This window comes from Phalacrocorax aristotelis, chromosome 4 (genome assembly GCF_949628215.1).
Source record: "Phalacrocorax aristotelis chromosome 4, bGulAri2.1, whole genome shotgun sequence".
NCBI lineage: Eukaryota > Metazoa > Chordata > Aves > Suliformes > Phalacrocoracidae > Phalacrocorax > Phalacrocorax aristotelis.
The window spans coordinates 8,187,657-8,208,691 of record NC_134279.1 but is presented as its reverse complement, the minus strand read 5'-3'; the positions used below and the strand labels follow the sequence as shown (position 1 = coordinate 8,208,691).

General features: G+C 38.8%; 1 protein-coding gene across 1 annotated transcript in view; it reads left to right on the top strand.

Annotated features, from left to right (window-relative positions):
- Window positions 1-729: 729 nt before the first annotated feature.
- Window positions 730-21,035, top strand: part of ANKRD50 (ankyrin repeat domain containing 50) — a 42,198-nt gene continuing 21,892 nt past the window's right edge. Inside the window, exon 1 of the mRNA XM_075090212.1 lies at window positions 730-2,009. Coding sequence (XP_074946313.1) covers window positions 1,531-2,009 — 479 coding nt within the window. The 5' untranslated portion in view covers window positions 730-1,530. The remainder of the gene's footprint in view (window positions 2,010-21,035) is intronic.

The following is a 21,035-nucleotide window of genomic DNA, read 5'->3' as shown; positions in this document are numbered from 1 at the left end:
GTCTCTGTGCCTTTGCTGAAAGAAACCGGAGCGTGGGGTTAAAGCCCAGCCCGGGATAAAGGGGTTTTGTTTAGGGGGGGTTGTCGTGGTTGTCACGGTGGGGACGGGGCTCGGCCGAGGGGAACAGGGTGACCAGGGCAGCGGGGAGGCGTGAGGTGGCGGCGGTGGGGGTGTTAAACCGTGACCCCGGAGCCTGCCGGGCGCCCGGCTGCCGGCGGTCCTGAACAAAGAAGTGTGCAGAGAGCCCTCGGCAGCTCTCCCGTGTAAAATAAACTTAAAAAAAAAAAAAAAAAAAGAAAACAAACCCAAACCAAAAAAAACCCGTAGCCGGTAGTAGAAAAATAGGGCGAAGAGAGAATTTGGTGGTGAAGCCGTGTTAGGAAGAACATTTCTAAGATGAATATATTCTATGTATGTGTACATATATATAGGTATATATGGGTATAGATGGGTATATTCGGTTCTCTTCAGGAGAAAAGGCAAGGCTTATTGCTCCTGTGGTTTTGAGGCCCCTGTCATGTCTGTTTATTGGGTTTTGTTATGGTTTTCTTTATATGTGCCCAATCGTACCTTGTAACAACAGATTTCTTTGAGAAAGCTTTTTAGATTAACTGTACAAGCAAAAATAAAGAATAACAGCCCTTGACTTTATTCTTTGTTGTCTGCGTTTGCAGTTGACTGAACTATGACTTGCACGTAGGGTTAAAAGTGCTGTCTTCTTTATTTCAGAGCTCTAGGGGAAGATGTTGTCTCTTCTGACATCTTGCGATTAAGATACCTGAGAACAGGTTCAGTAAGAATCCAAGTTCCTGAAGAAGACACTTACAAATGTATTGAAATAAGAAGCTGTAAACGTTTTTTTCTTTTTGTCTTCTATACTGCATAAGAAACCATAATCTGAAGCACTTCTCAGACACTCGCCCAGATGTATGAAGTCTGCAAAGCTCGCTGTCCAAACTGATCATTTCTTAGTAAGTGGTACTTATCCACATTTGTGGTATGTATATAGTACTCTGAAGAAAAATCACTTTCTCTACAAAATTCCCAGAAGGAACATTTTATTATGGACAGCTTTTTCTGGATGTATATCCAGAGAGATTAATGCCTAGAGTTGAAAGGCATTTAGTATACACTGAAAAGTTGGCTTTCCCTCAGTTTTTCCAGATGTATTGTCTCCCCTGTATACTGGGAACACGCACGACTGCATAAACTACAGATGCAGCCATGGGGCTGTATGAACTTTTGAGCCATATGAGAAGTATCGTTGAGCGTTGGTATCAGACACCGCTTCATGATGTCAGCTGAACTGTGATTGTGTTATGCTAATCATAATAAAGCATACAAATGGAGTGACAGCCTTCCTGAGAAGAGGCTGTTAAGTTTTACAAGAAAGGTTAATTGATTACCTTAACCTCTGTCAAGTTCTGTGCAGAAGACTTTTCTGTGCAAGATGAATGCGTATCTCCCTGCTCTGGGATGTTGAAGGTGTACCACTGCTTATGACAAACCCAAGAGAAGAAGCTTTATAAAATGGCTCAAACCAGCTTGCTGCAGGGGAAGCCGTTTTACTGTAGGGAGTGGGTTTTCCACAAGCTTCAGCACTGCCTCCAGGAGAAAGCTAACTGCAGCAGTAGTGCTGCCAACAAACCATCTCTTGTAGCGAATTCTGGGAATAATACCGGTGGTGTCTCTGGGAAAGGAGCTGCCTGGGGTATATTGTTGGTAGGAGGGCCCGGTAGTGGGAAGACAGCCCTCTGTACTGAGTTACTGTGGCCAAGCTCACCTGCAAACCTACAAAGAGGCTTACATCGTCAGGCTCTAGCCTTCCATTTCTGCAGGGCCCAAGACTCTGACACACTGTGTGTCGGAGGGTTTATTAGAGGTTTAGTTACACAAATCTGCCGCAGTGGACTGATCCAGGGATATGAGGACAAACTAAGAGATCCTGCTATTCAAAGTCTCTTGCAACCCGGGGAATGTGAGAGGAACCCTGCTGAAGCATTTAAAAGGTAAAAACAAATTAAAAAACACCCTATTGAAAACAAAACCCAAATAAAAAAGAAATGTTTAGGTCTTCCTTCCAAAGAGTCTACGATGCAGATGGTTTAAAACATGTTTGTTTCATGGCTTGTTGTCTCTGTCAGAGCTTGCAGACCTACCATGGAAAAATCTAAGTTTGTCCTTATAGCTGACGTAAATAAATATTTACTTTTTAAACAAAATTTATTATTAATAGTGAATTTATTTACATTTTTATCTTAATAACTTCAGTTGTAACCGGTGTTTTGGAAAGACTTTAAAGTAATTGACTTCAAAGTGGAAGATAGCTAGTCAGTGGCATTCATGTGCCATAAAGGTAGGGCAATTGTCCTTCGTAGATCTGAAACAGACCGTATGGGACCCTCGCAAAAGCTTCCAATATTGTGCTCTGTTTAAGAGGAAACTGGACTAATGGATCTCTGGGTCTGATCCAGCACATTGGTTTTATGTTTGTCTAAAAATATGTGGTAGGAGAATGTCAATTAACTCCTTATGTTGCTTCTCACAATATGCAGAGATTATGTCAGATCCTTATTGCTACTTATAAGTACTCCAAAGTGTTGAGTGAATCAGAAATTTATCAAGGGTCTCGCCCTGCCCCTTAGAAGGTTTCTCAGCTCTTTAAGCTGAATGGATATATTTATTTTTTTTCACTTAGCATTCCCTGACAAACCAAAATCTCTTTAGTGTGTCACTGAGAATTTTGTTTCGGTTAAGGACTCTAATGTGTATGTAAGAGTGTATATCCATAGATCACTTAGAACAATGTGCTGTCTTGAGCACAGGATTCGTGAGCATGTATCTGTTGGTCTTTATTCCTTTGGGTCGCAATGAAGGAAAAATCAGAAAGGATAAGGCTTGCCTCTAGCAACAGAGCTTAGCTTGATTGTGTTGCTGGTATAAAATTTTCCTGGAATAGTAGTTAAACTAAGTTGTTTATTATTGGTGTAGTGACATAACCTTTTGTGGTACTTAAGGGTTTATTGGATGATGTTTGCAGTATAAAAAAATTTCCCTGTGTCTTTTTTTTTTCTTTATTTTTTCCTGCCTACTAAGACTGGGAAGTACTGAGGTTGAACTGTGGTGCTTGCTGATATTGTCATGGTGGTGTAAAAGAGCCTTCCAGTACTGATGGCTGTTACGTCCTTGCCCGCTGAATAAACAGGATGCAAGTCGACATTGTTCTCAGTGTAGTGTCTTAAAACAAATTATCTAAACAAAGACTAAATCTGGATTTTTTTTTTTGTTTGTTGCTAAGTGAAGATGTAACTTCGAGCAACTATTAAGGTCCTAATTTCAGAAGTATTAAGCCCTCTCGATTTCTAATGACTAAAACCTGGGTGAAATTCAGTGTCTATAAATGGAATAGCAGACTGGCCATCTAGCTTTAGGCAGTCTTTTAAAATCATGGAAGTGGATTAGTCTGGTGAGTAAGAGCCTGTTTATGTTTAAAAGTCTATTACAAGGAAATCTTACTAATTTAGCCCAGGCAAGTTCTCTCTAAGAACTGGATTCATTCCTCTGTTCTAAACATGATTGCCTTACTCCAAAGAACAGGAGCTAGGTAAGTGTCTTTAGACAAAAATGCAATATAGAAATATAAAAGACACTTGTGAGTCAGGCTTAGCTTTTTAGTTAAGACTTTTAAGTTAAGACTGCTTTTTATGAACATGGGGTTTAATGATGGGCTGTTTGAGTATTTAGGTCAATGTACAGGTTTCCTGGTTTTGTCCTGGAAAAATAAAATATGACACAACATCTGGTACTAGTCTTTCCCTTCTCAAATTTTGCAGCAGTGATTGTGAACTCTAATAATTACACTGAAAATACTAATGTTGTAGTACAACAGCTTCCATCAAGGAGATTTTTTTTTTTGTTGGCCCTTCATGTATTCCCTTGCTGCCCACCTTCCCTGATCTCCTGCTCTCAAAAGCTGCTGTGGTACTTGGTCTTCATTCTCATATTTCAGATTTAAGGGAGATGAGGTGTTAGAGACAAGGTGCTGTACTGGGAATATAAGTTTCCAGCACTGTGGCAGGGGACCAGGAGATGGCTGTTGACAGCAGTACCGCGAGCTTGTTCTGCTGCCTGTATGATACAATCACTGTCCACAAACAAGAGGAACTTGGCAACCCCCTTCCCACCATCAAATACCTTGATCATTTGTTAATTAAACTTTTGTTGATATATAAAGCATGCAAGAAATGTTTAACAAAAATACAAGTTAGTATTTTTCATGTTTTCTAAAACTTATCACTAAGCATTTCGGTATTCTGGTCTGGTGTGTTTATATATGCTTTCTGTTAAGTGAAAGTTGCTATAATATGAAATGAGTTCTAGGAAGACTTAAGTCAGCTGATCGCCTTTCACATTGTGTAAAGGCACTGAAACAGCATAGAGCTCTCATCTCAATGCCCCATTGATTCTACCCTATTTTAATTTTCTTTATTCAGTAGAAGAGGGGAAAGATCTTTCTTTAAAGACACCATCAAATTTTTGCTCTGCTCTGCATGGCTGCTCCAGGCCCAGCTATGTATTCATGGCCTAAAATGGAAAGACTTCTCTTCATAAGTGCTAAACAAGATTACACCAGTCTATTTTTGTGCTAATTTTCCTAGAAAAAATAAGAAAGAAAAACTTTCTGTTGCCTTGTAACATGCCAGTTTATAAACAACATAAAGTTCATTAGTTAAAATAGTGAATCTTTTTCTGAAGAATTTTTTTTTAAATAGGTTTTCAGCAACCCTGATGGTCAGAGCGATATGTGTGCAAGTGATGACCCAGAGAGTTAAGAATTCCCTCTTCCTGTTTGAATGTCTTCTTTTAAAAATCTCATGTATTTATAATCTTAACATGTCCTAAAAATTCTTTCAGGGGCAGATCTTGCAGATTTGAAGAGCTGGAAGGGCTGATCTATACAAATGTATTTAATGAGCATTTGTTGCTGCACTGACAGCTGGGAGAAAGAACTGCTACTTAGAGCACCGCTTCTGAGGCACTTTTCTTCTCACGCATGCAGTACTGGAGCAGAAGGCGGTCTTAAACATAAGGGAGAATGCTGAAGCCTCACATTCAAAGTTTATGTGAAAGTGAAGCAGAAAATGTAAAGGAAATGTCAGAGTGTGTTATGGACTCCAAAAGTAAAAAGCAATGATGGGTTAAACTGAAAGAATGTAATTGCAAAGGTCTGTTAGGCTACTCTTTCGTATTTAAATAGAAAAGTCAAAATCAGAGTAACCCAAATTTTGCAATGCTATCTCCAGGGTTGTGAGTGGGGGTTGGTTTTGGTTCTGCCACAGCAAGTTTATACTTCCAGCAGTAAGTAGGAATACAGGCAGCTCCCGGTTATCCAAAGCCGTGAGGACATAGAGGAACTATGATATAAACGATGAATAAGGCTGAAATTTGGGCAAACTAGGCTGTAAAAAGACATTTACCCGTATGATCCTGGTTTATGTTTTTCAGACAAAGGAGATGACATTAAGCACCTTCAGACAGGAGGGGAAGGCACATTAATTCCCATGTGTTGTGAGGATTAGTGGTGGAAGGCAGAGCTTCGTTAATTCACAGCCAGAAAGTGGACATTACTGGAAATGTAGACCTAGTTTACCCTGCAGAGTTGATTTCCTTTGCAGCCATTGCTCTGAGTTTGAAAGACATCCATGACCAGAGCTCCTGAATTGGTTTTGGAGGATTTGGAGATGGAACATTTCTGTTAAGTAACAGAATCTTTTTAAGCTTGCACTAAACTTACCTTTAGTGTGTGGTGAATTTCCACAGCTCCCAGCAGGTTGGTGCAGATGAGGCTGCTTTGCTATCATTCAAAATTGAAGTTTCTTGCTGTGTTCTGCATGTCTTTTCAAGAAACTTCAAATCTTGTGAAATTTTTCACACGCTGATTTCTTACCTATTGAGTTTAGGTCAGTAATGTTCAGTTGCTTTTTACTTGTGAAGTGTCCTAAAACTTCATTACTAAAGTATTTCTAATACAATTACTTTAATATAAAATGGTCTCTTCAAAGAGATTTTTATTGGGGGAAAAAATGAAGCTGTGAATTCAGATTTCCACTTATTTGCATTGCTGAAATTGCATTCTCGTGCAAGTAGCTGTCCCTGATCAGTAGGGACCCAAGAAAAGAACAATATTTTTTTTAAAAAAAGCAGCTGAACAAATTTGTGTGAGAACTTCATAGAAGTTTTCTCAAGCTGCTGTTACGTCTTCTTTACCGAAAATTAATACAATAGAAACTACGCCCCAGTACGTAAGTGTCCTTTTTTCAAAAAGGACAGCAGATTTATTTCTTTTTCTGTGCACATTGGTGCTAAATTGAGTGCCATGCTTCCTTTTGCAGGTTCCCAGACAATCACAGCTTTTCTTCTATTTCTGGCTCTGATCTCTGCTACTTGTACTTGAAAAGGGAAACCCCAGAGTTAACTAAGCTGGACAGACATCAAGAGGCATCCACACCAAAACATCAAAATAATGTCAATAAAGAATTGTTGGATGTTGCAGTTTCTCCACACCCTAGCGCTTTACGAAACTGTACTAAGTATCAGTGTTACAGTTCTTACATGTCTGTGTGCACAACAGGTTTGCATTGTAATGGAGCGCGACCAATAAGTGATATAAAAAGCAAAGCAGTTTTATAGTTCTCTAGAATATGCAAATATCTGTAAAAAGTGTGAGAGGACATGTAAGGTTTTATGCTGACTGCAAGTTTGAAGCAAGGTTTTATGTTGATTAAAATTGAAAGTCCTCTTGTATGAGTCATTTGTTTGGACAGCATTACAGTAAAACAAATCTTGTGCCAATAGCTGTTATCTATGTCAAGTTGCTCTTACCTGTTTGGAGGAGAACTCCAAAGGATCGAGCCTCTGGTGTTTTGTGTTTGGCAATATGACGGAAATCTCATAAACACCAGAATTCAAAGTAAATAAAAAATTGGTTTGTAACCAATGCTAACAAGCGTTTCCACCCCGGCCCTTCACCTGCATTGGCTTTCTGTGCTACTAATTTTTTTTTTCTTTTTATTTCCCTGTTTCCCTCAAGAGTGGTATGTGATCAGAAAGTTGCAAATTGCAGGTGACTGAGAGAGCTTTTATCCTTATCTAAATGATAAGGGGAAACAAGTTTTATTTCAAGTTGTGGACTGTTTGTCTGACAATGTAGAAAAACACAGGTTTGTTCAGCAAATGTTTTGTGACTGTTGTCCGGGGACTTTAAATCTGCAGCACTGAAATGCCATTTTTCTTGCCATTTATTTAGTATGGATGAAGGAACATGTCTAGAAATTGAGTTGTGTGTGATAACAGATGAAGTGTCAAGAAGTTGTTCTTTTTAGAACTCCTTGTACTGTCTTTGAAGCCGGTAATGTAATTAAAATTATCATGGATTGTGTAGGCTTTCTTGAACAATTAATTAGTGAGCTTTTCACTGCTTTAGAATAGCTTATTCTTAACTGCAGAAACTTAAGTGGTTTTTGGAGTAAATCTGCAAAGTTGAAGGCCAGGTCCTCTTTAGTTCTTTGATATTTTACCCTACAAACTTTCAGTTTGTAGTGAACTAACAAGTGTACGTGCTTCCGCTGCTGTTCGCAGCACCCAAGTTCTGTGACTGCTGTGAAAATAAGCAGCATTAATTTTGCTCTGGAGTGGGTGAGTGGTAGCATGTGATATTCAGGCTACTTTGCTCTTGCTTTATTTTTTTTACTTTAGTAAAAGCCTAGTTTTACTGTGAGCTTAGGAGAGAGTGAAATAAAAGATACACCGAGAGGCAGCACATTGAAGACCCTTATAAATGCCTGAGCCTGGGCTACTGGAAACTCGAAAGCTGCTGGGATTCCTGTCAATTTAGTGTATAAGACATTAGTAATTCAGTATTAATCTTTTTATAGAAAAGAACACCTTGGCTTTTCTCACCCAAGTCTCAAGGACTGTCTGGAAGTGATCTACGTCTTTTTGTCTGATCTTCTTTCTTCTGGAAAGGGCTGCTACACCACCTTTCCCTCTGCTTCTGCAGCTCCAGTACAATATTGGTAGCTGCAGCTTTGCAACGGTTACAAGGAGAGTGTGAACATACATCTTGTCAGACTCTCTAATTTTGTAGAGCTATAAATGGTAGAAACAAAGCCAAGGACTAACTGTATCCTGTTTCATGTGAAGAAAGATCTGGATGCATAATGAATTAATTTACAAGACCTTTAAATAAGAAAGTTGTTAAATTTCCAGTGTGTTTATTCATTTACCACATGTGAAGCTCAAAATGCAAGTGACTGATTTCAACCTTGAGAGAGAAGGTTGGAAGGGGACCTCAGAAAATCAAGTCCACCATCTCCTTCCCCAGGCAGAAGAAACCACGTCTGTTTCTGAGAGGTGCTTGCTTCATCTGCTTTTATGCTGCACAATTCGTATCAGAAAAAAATTTTCTGTATGTCTAACCTGAGGTTTTTTTCTTGCTATAATCTGAGCTTGTTACTACTTACGGTGTTCTCCGGAGACATGGAGAGTAGATTCTTTCTTTCCTTTTTGGGACAGCCTTTTATATGTTTGAATACTGCTTTATTCTCTTTCATCTCATCTTTAAATTAAATAATTCCAACTTATTAGTCTTTTCTCAGAGGTCACACCTAAGACTGTGACGTTAAAAAATCCCTTAGCTTAATGAAGTTTTCTGTATCTAAAGGGATTTTTTCTTAGCAAAATTTTAGATGTGTAAATATGCAACATTCTACTTCTGTACTTTCCCAGAATCTTGTCCATTCTTACATCTTTCCCTTATGCTTGACTAGAATCCTGAAGGTAGTTGGACCCTAGTTCAGAGGAGCTTGATCTGGTACAAGGTTGATTTCTGCTTTTAGTAGGAGCTGTAACCATTTTCAGTTAAAAGCAAGCTAATTTCAATTAAAAGCAAGTTGTTTTGCATTAGGTACCTTTTTGTAGACTTCCTGTGGTGCGTTGACTAGTTGTTCAAGCTCTCAGCACCTACACCATGCCAAAGGGGCAGTGCAAGCAGTGCTCTAGCAAGGGAGGTTCTCGGTGATCTCTCCCATGTAGTCTTCTGCCTGTTTCTAGTCTCAGTTTGAGATTCTGCAGAAGTTGAGTGTTAGAATGACAAGCTCTCAATTCTGTGTGATTTAAGTCTAGATTTGTGAAAGGATTTAGGTATCTCTGCTTTTTGTAAAACTTAAGACTGTCAAACGTACTCGTGCCGAAACATAAGGGAAACATGCCTCTCTTTACCACTGACAGTTATCTGTGCTCAACCATAATGGAATAATTACAATTTGATTTTGATTTTTAGTATCTTACTTCTGGTGAAGAAGGTTTGTGTCAAAAATATGTGCCTCCAACATCAAGTGGCTGAGGTACCTTTTCATTTTAAAAACTTTACTCCTATTGATTTCATCAGAAAGACTGGGCAGTTTTACAGTCTTTAGCTCCCTAGTAGGTTGATCCCCATACTGGGGAGGCTTACGCTTAGTGATTGTGTAGTGAGAGACATAAAATATTAAAAATAGCAGACAGACTTCACAGCACAAAGCCTTTTATGACTCTTTATAGGAAACAGCTACATGTAAGCTGATATCTGCAAGATCAAAACATCTTTTGAAATCTAATGAAGAAAAATGGTGAACAAGACAGTCTGTATGAAAGAAGTAAGGAACAGTACAAAACAAATGTATTGCACTGAACCTTAATACTGTCTCCCGTGTGGTGGTGTACTTTGAAGAGGTGAACAACTCCAGTGTATTAATGCTAAATGTGTGGTAAAATCCTACTTGTCTTCAGTGTAGCTTACTAGTTACAACAGTTCAAGTAATTATGAATACGGTTTCTGTGCTGACTTTCACTTTTGTGTGGTAGGAGTCCGTTAATTTATAAGTATTTACATATTTGTCGTGTATATTAGAGATGTCTAGTAAATACATTTACCTACACTGTAATTATTAAGTAACATGACCTATTTCATACTCAGAAATAATAGAGGCAGGATACTGACTGAAAACCATACCAATTCATGGGTGAGATGAAAAACTGTTTTTGTAAGGGCATGCACAAGAGGTTAAAAAGAATCTGCCAACTCAGCTTGTATTTCCAGCTCAGTGAAAGTGAAGTTGCAGAAGGTGAATTGGTATTTCATAAACTCACTCGTGTGAGAGCATCTTGACTCTGATGGAGCTTATCGTTCCTAGAATGTACGTGTAATGTGTAACTGATGCTTTAGACTTTTAACTGATGCTAGTTTTCATAGAAAACACTGTGCTCTGGTACTCTCTAGACTTAAAGTTGAGCGTTGCTTAAAGCTTCAGTACTTTGTGGTGCGTTTCTCTTTAGGCTTTTCGCTTAAATCTGTGGAGTTAACGGGTCACATAGCAACAGTTAGTGTTTCTGCAAGAGCAAGTTGTACGTTCTTCTTTCATTGTATGGAAGCACTGCATACAGACTGAACATAATACCATTTAAGGTTTTAACCTTTTCAGTTTAAATTACCATAAGAAAGTTTCCCTAAGGCATTTTAATAATGACAACTTACACAGACCTTTTTGTCTTCTACTTCTATAGGCATTAACGTTTTGCCTTTAATCTATGTGGCTCAGTCTTAAACCTTACAGGTTTTCCTATAAGCTGTTTAGTTAGATGGACCTTCATGGCAATTCTCACTTGTTCATTATTTCCCTTCCCTCCAGTTTTCTATGCACATGTTCATAGATTGTGCAAGGGTTTAAGTTTCTTTTCTTTTCTTCCTTTTTAATGAAAAAAAATGAAAAGGATTTGGCGGATTGTGAAGTAGAAAGGACTTAGTGTGTCTAATATACTGGGAAAAGATAGTATTGAAATATCGCCTCCAGAAAGTGTTAGTGAAGCAATGCATTGAAGAGGTTTCAGTTTCTTCCGCGTGATGATGTGTACAATGCACTGGGAATGGTGAGAAATCTTCTGTCTTTGTCTAGGAGCAGGAATGTTTTGAATAGTTAATGCAGAAGCACTTAATGATTGAAGAATTGCTGCTCAAAAAGACATAATTAGGAAAAAAGGCAAGTGTGATAGAAAAAAAGACAATAGTTACTTTGAAATAAGGGTTGAGTTGTAGATGGGTGTTCAAAGGTACGGCAGAGGAGGTGCTGCAACGAATGTAGGTGGGGAGGTTCCTGGTGAGCTTGATGATGGTCAAAATGTGATGGGAAAGCATGAAAGAACAACTGAAAATGAGATAAAGAAAAGAAGGCAAATGGTGAAATTTACATAGCTGATGAAGTGAAAGGGGCAAAACAATTGCAACTGAAGTCCTCTCTATGTTGCATGCATGTTTGCAGGTACCTTCATACAAAACAAGGACTGAAAAGTCTTTGTTGCTGGGAGATCAAACTTTTTGGCTCAGTTTTGGATGCTGTTGTTTAAATTGACGGGAGTGGAGGAAGAATGGGAATAAAGAACGATAGGTGTGTGGACTTTTGGTCCGCAGCCCATCAATAATATCTTTTCCTGGATTTTTTTTTTTGTTGTCACATACTAATAAGACTTGGTAATACTGGTGCATGTGAAGAGAAGGGGAGACGAGCATCTGGCTGCACAGATGCAAGCTTATGTGCTAAAGATCCGTGATATCTTAGTAGATCAAAGAGGTTAAGAGGGAGAGAGCGTAGCAGCATCTTATTTAAGCTTATTCGAAGAATCACGGAGCTGTCCTGGAAGAAACAGGAAACTGCTCGGAAGCTCTAGGTTGGTTAAGGAAAATACCAGCAGTTTAGAGATGACAGTAACAGGCAGATAGGAATAAACCTCATGAGAAAAAACTCTTAAGAATGGGATTATGCATGATTTCCATCTTAAAACAGTTAATTAGCAAGTCTAGGTTTAGCTACATTAGCTCTCCTGCAGTCATGGTGAGTGGGATATAATGACTAAGCTGTCCAGCCTTTTTCTATGCTTTTATGAAGTAGAGTTCAACAGGACATTGGAAGAAAGCTCTGTTTATAGGTCTGCCATAAGAGAAATTGTGTCCTATATGATTGTAAATTGCCATGAATTAGCAAAGGAATATCAGCTCTACCAGATGGAAACTTAAGTAGTCAACAACACCGTGAGTTTAAGAAAGAAGAATATTACAAACTCTCCTGTTCCGTTGCCTCGCTGTTGCACTGGTAAGTGCACGGTGTAAGTGATGGCAGTGGTGCCGACACGCATTAGTTTTGACTAGTCTAGAAACAGGTAAACTTTTGAAACTTCTACTGCATTCCATTGACAGATGTAGGTGCATCAGTTTGGTTTCATGTGGTTTATTTTGTATTGGAGTGTGTTGCTACTTCCTTTGCTTCAGCTTCATTCCACTTACTTTCTCTTAAAAAATGAAGAAAAAAGGTTATTGTATTTCCCCGGAAGATTTGTAGCAGGTACTGCGCATTTTCTTTAAGTTTGATTTTTACGATTTCAGGTATACTTTTTCTCCATAGTACCTCCTTCTATTTTAAAAGTTGCCATCCACAGCAAACATTTTATGTATAAATTGCTGGGGGGGGGGAGGGGAGAAGAGGAGGATGGGTGGATGTAATTTGTGTCACTTGTTCTATTATAGTTAAGGCTAAAAATAGATCCTACTAAATATAAAGCTGTAGAATTGGGTCCAAAGCTAAATGCATCACTGCTGTAAGATAATAGAATCAGGTGCTAACCTAACAATGGTTTTCAAAGTAAATTACAGAGAAGATACAGAGAGGATCAATAGGAGATTTACAGTCAGCTTAACAATCTGTATCTGTTCAGGGCCAGGGGAGGGGAAGAAACCCCCACAAACCACAGGATAACTAATGTGGACCCAGAGCAATGTGCGAGGAACATATGCTGTGGATTCTACTTTGGGGAGTATGGGAGAATAATTTTGAATTAGACCCACGAAAGCTGCTCCATCTGTTGCCTCTTCAACTAAGACAGTGCAATTAAAGGTTAGGGTAGTCCCTTTTACTTGAGAAAATAAGATGTTGAAAAGTATGTGGTAACGCAAGCATGGGAGGAAAGCTGTCTTAAGTGCTTGACTAGTAAGGTAAAATCTTAACAGCTTTTCATCTGGCATTTGTGCAGAGGATTTTCTGAAAATGAGGTTGGACAGTACATCCTGCAATCAGTTCAACAGTTGAAGTGTGGGGTGCTTTATGATGATGTGCAAGAAATGAGAACGGCAGGTACAGAGCAGCTTGATTAGGGAATGATCAAGATTTCAAAACGTATACTGTTTATCCTGGTTCTTCCAGGCAGGCAATTCAAGAACCCCCTGTTCTGAAGAAACAGTTTACTGCTGAAATAGCCTCTGCAGCACCTCTCTGTGCTTCCCAGTCAGTAGTGTGTTTTTTTCCTCTCGGAATAAAATGCATAGGAAAACTCTAAGTTGGGGATTGTCAGACTGAACTGCAGTAATAAGAGTGACTTTTTGTATCATGTGCATTATGCTATTGTCTTTTGTTACACGGTCAAAGAATAATAGAACATAGGGCTGGCTGGACAGTAAACTAGAATATAGCCTGACAAAGCCACACAGCTGAATGTATTCCGTTTTCTACCCGTCTCCTCTGGGGGGTTTTTATTTCTTTTTTTTTGTGGCTAGCATTTCTCACATGTCAACAAATACAGTCCTATACAAGGAAAGCAGTATTTGTTTCTTTGGTTGTGTTTATGCTCTGCATAAATTGGGCCAGAAGAAAGAAATGGATTTTTGTCTATCTCCAAAACAGAGAACAATACCAACAACTTCAAATGCCTGTAAAGCTACAAGAATTTTGATTCAGTTGCATACTACTGTGTTCAGATAACACTGCTCAAAGAAGAAAATATATTTTTGTTTAACAAAAAAATACTATTTTTTTAATATGGCTAAGGAACCAGGTAGTTACTAAGGAAAGCTGAAAAGACTATATATCTTATTTTGCTGTACCTTTGGTTTCATAAATGATTTAAAACTAACTTTGTAATTTTAATACATTCTGTTGCATATATAAACTTGTTAGTTTTCTTATTGTGGTACCCCACTCCTACATGTTGCATGTCAACCACAGACTTCTGAATATTTACAAAGTAAGTTATTATTGTAACTTTGTAGGTATGGAAAATAAGGCTCAGGATAGGTAATTCTCTCATTTCAACTAATAATAGTTTTCAGTGAGTTTGATTTGATGCTTTCATCTCATGCATTTGATGTAATGTGTACTTTCTTTGACACCTCCTACCTTTTTCTTCTTTTTTTTTCCTTTTTATTATTTTTATAAGGAAGAGGTTGAATTGTGGAAACAATGAGAATTTAATTGATGCTTAATACAAAGAAAAGCAGTGATTTTTGAACCTATAAAAGAGAGCTCTTAAACAACACCTGGTGGATGACAAATCCCAGGGGTAAATATAAATAACAGCAACTTGGGCAATGGCTCAAAAACTGGGGGTGGAGGAGGAGGGGAAATAGGGTTATTCATATAGGGTCATGAGACGGACAGAGAGGAAGATAAGTGAGGTAGTTAATCAAATGCCTTAGGTGTCTTTATACTAATGGAAAAAAGGTATGGGGTAAACAAGCAGAACTGGAAATATTAGTACCAAGTCAAGGCTGATTTAAATGCTCTAAAAGATCTGTCAGGATAACTTGTATAACTGGTATGTTAAAAAAAAAGGAGGTTGTTTTGGAGTTGCTTTGTATATCATCAGCTTGCTTGTAGTTCTAGAGTAAACTAAATATAAAGCTACTGGAAAAAAAAATCTATGAATAAAATATACACTACATGTGGTGATAGTCTTACATGTGTGATATCTACTTAAAGGTTTGTTGGTACGAGTGTTATCTTTTATGTACTGTAAATAAAACTACCTACCAATTACGCTATTAGTTGTAGATCTTGTGTATCTAAGAGTTTACCCGCTTTGGCGAAGTGTAGTAGTTGTCAGTAACCAGGAGAGATTCCCACACCTCCAAATAATGTCTTTCCTAAAATACAAACATTTTACTCTACCAAACCAGCCAGATCAATTAAGCTAAGCTTCTTTAAGATACCAGATGGGGGTTATCCAAGACATAGAATTTGCACAATAATGCCTATATAGTTGAACAATTTTAATAATAGAACAAATAGGAGATGAACATCAGCGGGGAAAGTGTGATGTAAGCAGGAGTCTATCAGTGACCATATTTCTAATGTCAAAGAGGAGAAAATAGTTAGCGGGAAGACATAAATTTGCTTCAATCGAGTTGGAAGGAGCTAGCTGAGAAAATGAAAGGCAACTTTGGGAGATAGTGACTATGAAATGATTTAAATGCATGATGTTTAGAAGAGGAGGAAGAAGAAGGAAAAATTAAAAGCAGGGGACTTGGAGATATTGGTGACCTCAGATAATTTGTAGGTAAGATCTCTTGAAGACAAGTATAATGAAAGAAAGGAATTAGCTGGAAAGAACACTGAAGTCTCAAAGCAGTATATTAAATGTCCAGTTTAGTCAAACTGAGCACCTCATCATTCATGCGTTAAACATTAGAAGGAAGACTGCAGAAAGTAAGGAGATCAACTACTGAATATGGAAGTAGGAGTGATGTGAAAATGAGGGCAAAACTGAAGTTCAAGGTGTGTTGTTCATGTTTCCTGCGAGGTGCCTTTTGTTTGGTAAAAATCAATTCCATACATATGTTAGCAGAAGGAAGGCAATATCCACCAAGTATTGGTCTGCTGTTCACTGGGGAGGAAAAACTGATAGCACAGGGAAGGCTAAAATGTTCAGTGCTTGCGTATATTGCCCTTTCCTAAAAACAGTGATTTTGCAGTTAGCTAAGAATTAAAACTAGCAACAAAGAAGCAAGATTACAGAAAAAACATAGCCTTGACAAAAAAAAACCCCAATCCCACAGAACAGGTGAGATGCTTTCAGTCTATGAACTGTTACTGATTATGTTCAAAGGGCAGGTTATCTTTATCAGGATGGCTGAAAATTCAGACTTGAAGGGAAAAGATGTGTGTTTAGTGCCTTGCTTTAAAGAGGGACAAAAAGGCGTTGGGGAATTAGAAGCATATCAGTTGGAAAAAAGAAATGCTGGAACAAATAATCAGTCAAACTATTTGCAAGCAGCTGGAAGATAGAGAGTTGAAAAACAGCTAACATGGTGTGACATGGTTTTGTTTTGACAAATCTAATCTAACCTCTTTTTGTAAGAGACAGAGTAATAGTGTTTGCGGATAAAGCATAACTGTAAATGTCAATTTTGACTCGAGGAAGGCTTTGATACTTACATGAGACTCATGCAAACAGGCTCTGTGCAAGGTAGAACTATATTTGGCTACATGCAAAAAGAGAGTTGAGTAACTGGACTTAGAGAGCAATTATCAGTAGTTCATTTTCATACTGACACACAGCACATCATCTTGGGTTTCATAGAGGTCTGTCCTGTGTCTGCCTCTTTTAGATATGTTCCTTAATGGTCTGCCTGACTAAGTAGAGAGAAACGGTTATAAAGTTTGGCTACCACCAGCTTCCTTGTAATGACCCTTGTGTTATCCATGGAACACAAGTAATGGGGCAAGAAATAGAAGGTCTAAATTGCAGGAAAGCAGGTTAAGGTAAGACATGGGGGGAGGGGGAAAACTTTCAGTTATAAGAATATTGAAGCATGGGGAGACAGGGTATTGATGAGTGGAAGTCTTCAGGAATGCCTAGGCTACTATCTCTTAGGGCTGACAGATGTAGAGCTGATCTGGCTGTAGGCATGGAACTGGACTAGATGACTTCTCCATCACTAAAAAACAACAGGGAGAGTTTGTGTAGCATAAATTACTATTTTATATCAACATGTTCACAAAAATGTTTGCATTGTTTCCTGTACTCTCCTCCTCTTTGCCTTTGGTAGGGACGCAGTATTTTGTATGTCAGACTGAGTAGTTTAGAACATATTGTATTTGTTAGCACATATTGCAAATATGTTCCATTTCAAAATATATAGTGTCAACCTGCTCATGGTAGCAGGTGTGGTTGGTTTTCAGCTACAGTTGTCTGTCCTTCTAATAGCTGAGGTGTTTGCCAACTGTTCCAGGCAGTCCAACTATTACACCAAAATATTTGCTCTTAAGGTTTCTATTTTCTTAGATTTTGAGTAAATCCACTAGTAGATCTGCTGGCAATGCTTTGTAAACAGCAATCACCTATATATTTGTATGAGACAGTAGGAGGTCTCTAACCAATACACAGGGATCCAGCATGCTCTGTTTATGTCTGACTGGTGGTGCTGGTTCTGCGGTGAATTCTGCGGTTGTCTGGTGTGATACCTTGGAGCTAGCTTTTGTGCTCTCCTTGTAGGGCTGCAAGTCTGCTTTACAATTACAGATAAAACGGGTTGCTCTAAGACATTGCAAAATCAGGTACTGAATTGCACAAAGACTTGCCTGCTGTTTCTAATTCGCTGATTCTGAAAAGACCAGACCCTAGATTTACTTCCTTGTACCGTACCTAGAGCTTTCCCAATAGGTGATTCTCAGGGGTATTTTTTCTGTCTGCTTTCTGCTTCTTCCTTCATAAGACTAACTGTAGTTGGGCAGAACTGTTTGTCTTTCTGTGCAGCCTGTAAATAAATAATTTACTAGAAACAATATATTATACTGTAGTCTGTGAGTGTGTATAATTCCAGTATTGCACTTTGTCAGACAGTCATAATTGGTTGCAGTACACTTTATCATGTTGAAAAATTACAGAACAGGTACCTCAATAACCTGATCAAATTTGTCGGTATGTACACAGGTGTGCACACACCAAACTGAGTCAGTTCGCTTTCGCCATACTTAGCCATATGTTTGATTTTGCAACTTCTTAAGAGTAGAAGCGTTCTATGCTTCACAGCCCTTGTATTTCTCAAATATTTCCACTGCTAAGGGTCCTTTGTGTATGTTTTTCAGGATGTTATTACCAGCACGAGGAGCTGGGTGATCAGAAGGAAGCAAAGGCCTGTATTATGCGTGTATGTAGTGCCAAGAATTGGGGTGATGTTATATAGAAAGCAGCTGTTGGACTTGACCATTAGAATTTCCCTTTTAATCATTAGCCAGAATGCATTACGAGGCAGGTAAATAAACTTTACTGACAATCATCTGTAACACACAAATGCCTTGCCATAGGACAAAGTAAAACTCACTTATCTACAAACAGTACTGCAAGTAATTTGTAAAGATGCTCCGGTTTTTCTTTCGCTGTGAATACAGCTGCTGAAAGTCGTCTTGGAAAGAGGGTAATATTTCATCAACTGAGGAGCGGGAATTGTCAATTTTATTAGACGTGAAATTTACCTTTTCTTCTTTTATTGTGACCTATGGCCCTTATGCAGTTTGGAAAACAAAAGAGAAAGTCAGCTACTGGCATTTGTCTGTCTTTGGAAGATTCAAACATTCTTTATTTTCACTGGCTTCATTCTTTTAAATGCAAATTGGAAACTGGGGTGGGACAACCTTAATGGATTATATTCTTCTAACAAACCCCTGGATTATTATAATATACAAATGAACCTGTGTCTGTAAGCTCATGAGGCAGTGGGGTATTTGCTGTCACTTGTGAGAATTTTTTAAGTAGAGATAATTAAAAAAATGTGGAGATTTGCGTTTTGTTTTCTATTCTTATACATTTCAAAGCTTTCTGTTTATTCCGTGAGCAGTGGAAGTAGTAAAAACCCCACTGTATATAGATTTGTGCTCTTAGATACCAATGTCATTAGGTATCTTGCAGCAGCCTGGGCTCCCCTCTGTAATACCTGTGTAACATAATTCCTTCCCGGTTCGCTGTCATGCAGCACCTCTAGCTCTTAACTGCCCTAGAGAGCCTTCTCCTTCCCTGCGTGGCCCCCAGCGGTGGGCTGGGGCGGACAGACCTTCTGCAACACCTGATTCAGAGCTGGGCGAGCCAGCATCAGGTTTCCACTTACTGGTCAGGATATTTGCTAGGTCTGTGTGTGATTGTTAGGCAAAAATCCCACTACTTCTTATGTCGCTGGCAGAAAGTTACTAAAACTTGATGTAAATATAGTTGGCTTATTTACAGTTTCGCTATGTACTTTATTTTCCATATTTTCTGATGCAGCATAAATGGAAATGAGTGTCTTAAAAATTACATAGTAAACTGCTGTGATATATCATGTTGTAAACCACCCATAAGAAGGAAGATGCTTGTTTGCTTTTCCGAAGATTGAGACTAGTGTTAAAAGACTTGTGTGTTTTGTTATATACTAGGTACTGTTAAGTGTGCTGTATAAAAATGTGTGTGTATATATATAAAGTTATCCATCAACATATATATAGGCATATTCCTCCATTACTTTAATCTTCAATAATTCTTTAGATCAAACGTGCAAATGAGCAATTTCCTTGGAAACTCTACAAGGTATTCAGATCTCATACAGAGGAGAGCACGGCATTGTCTCTCTCATATAAGGTGAATGTTTTATGAGGTTCTATTGGCAAAAATTTGCCAATAGAATAATAAATTCAGGTAAAACTCGATGTACCCTCAGTTGCCAAACCTATTCTTCCAAGGAGTTATGAATACATTTTTTTTCAGCATATATTTACAATCCTCAAGGAATGATTTAAATTCCAAGGACCTACAGTCCTCACGGAGTTTGCAGCTATATTCTGTTAGCCTGCATGATTGCCTACTGGCACTATTGTTATGACACAGAATAGTGACATTACTATTAATTGTAAATGTCACATATTAACTGTCTCAGTGACAACGAATATTGCTTTCCTTTTTGAAACGCAGATAGTCTTTAGGAAAGATGATGATCTGCAGGGATCTCAGCAGGGAGGTGCTGGTGAACTCAAGCAGGAGAATGCCATGTTCCGAACATTTTAAACTCCCAAAGACAGAATGAGTGAGACAGATAAGCTGAAGCATAGAGCATAAGGGTGACCTTATCTGATCACTCGGAGCACTTAGCACCGTTTTTAAAAATCCATTTGGGATGTTTGCCATACTTTTCTTGTGCTCACATCCTGTAGTGGTGTTTTTTATCTTGTAGCACTGCCAATGAGAGATTGTACTTCCCAACCTGACAAAATGCAACATCAGAAAATACAACCCAAACAGCAGATCCAGCCACATTCAGAGTGATAACGTTGCACATGGTCCAGCCCAGAATAAGCACACAGCTCAGTGGTATTCTCTTGGTACATAAGAAAGACTTAGGCAGGCAGAGTGGGAGTAGAGAACAACACATGCAGAGTCTGAGCATAAGTTAGCAGCAGCTGAAATAAGCTGCTTGCGTTCTTGGGGGTAATATGGGTCCTTTCTTGCTATCCAGCCCGAAGCAATTGGTGTGTGGGCAGAAGTGTATCCCTGACCTGTTCGATAGCTTTGACCTGGTGTAGAAAAAAAGTGTCCTCTGCTGGGCTGGGGGCCTGCTCCATGGGCTGTTCAAAGCGCCATACCGCTCTGATTACATTTGCACCATTTTGGAGGCTCGCCACAGGCTTGGTGAAGGTAGCAGTGAATCTTGGAAGGGGACAGTAGGCTTCACTCCGTGACAGTGGTGAAAATATTGTGGTTTTGGACTGCGGTTGCAAAATCAGTTTCACATTCCACCTTTACGAGAGGACAGGGTGCGTGCCCACTTTCAGAATTAATCCTGAAGCTGGTTCCCGCCTGTTGCTTACAGAAATTATTTCCTCTGAATAAAAATGTTTGGAGGCATCTAATAGTTCAAAATGAGGAGGAAAAGTTAACCCCCCAATAATTAGGAAGGAAGGGGAAGGGCGAAGAGGCTAATTTAACATGCAGGGATTAGGGGTATGACAAATAGCTGGTGAATTTGCTCAAGGAATGTGATGTAGATGCATTTGCAAGAAGCAGGAGGAGAAAGCAAAGAAGGGTATGTGTGGGATAAGGATATTGTCTGCTTTTTCACAAACTTTCTTTGAGGAGAGGAGAGTTTGTGAATTCCCGACACAGACCCCCGGGATGGTGGTTCTCAGCATCAGCAGCTGTAACGGAAATACAAG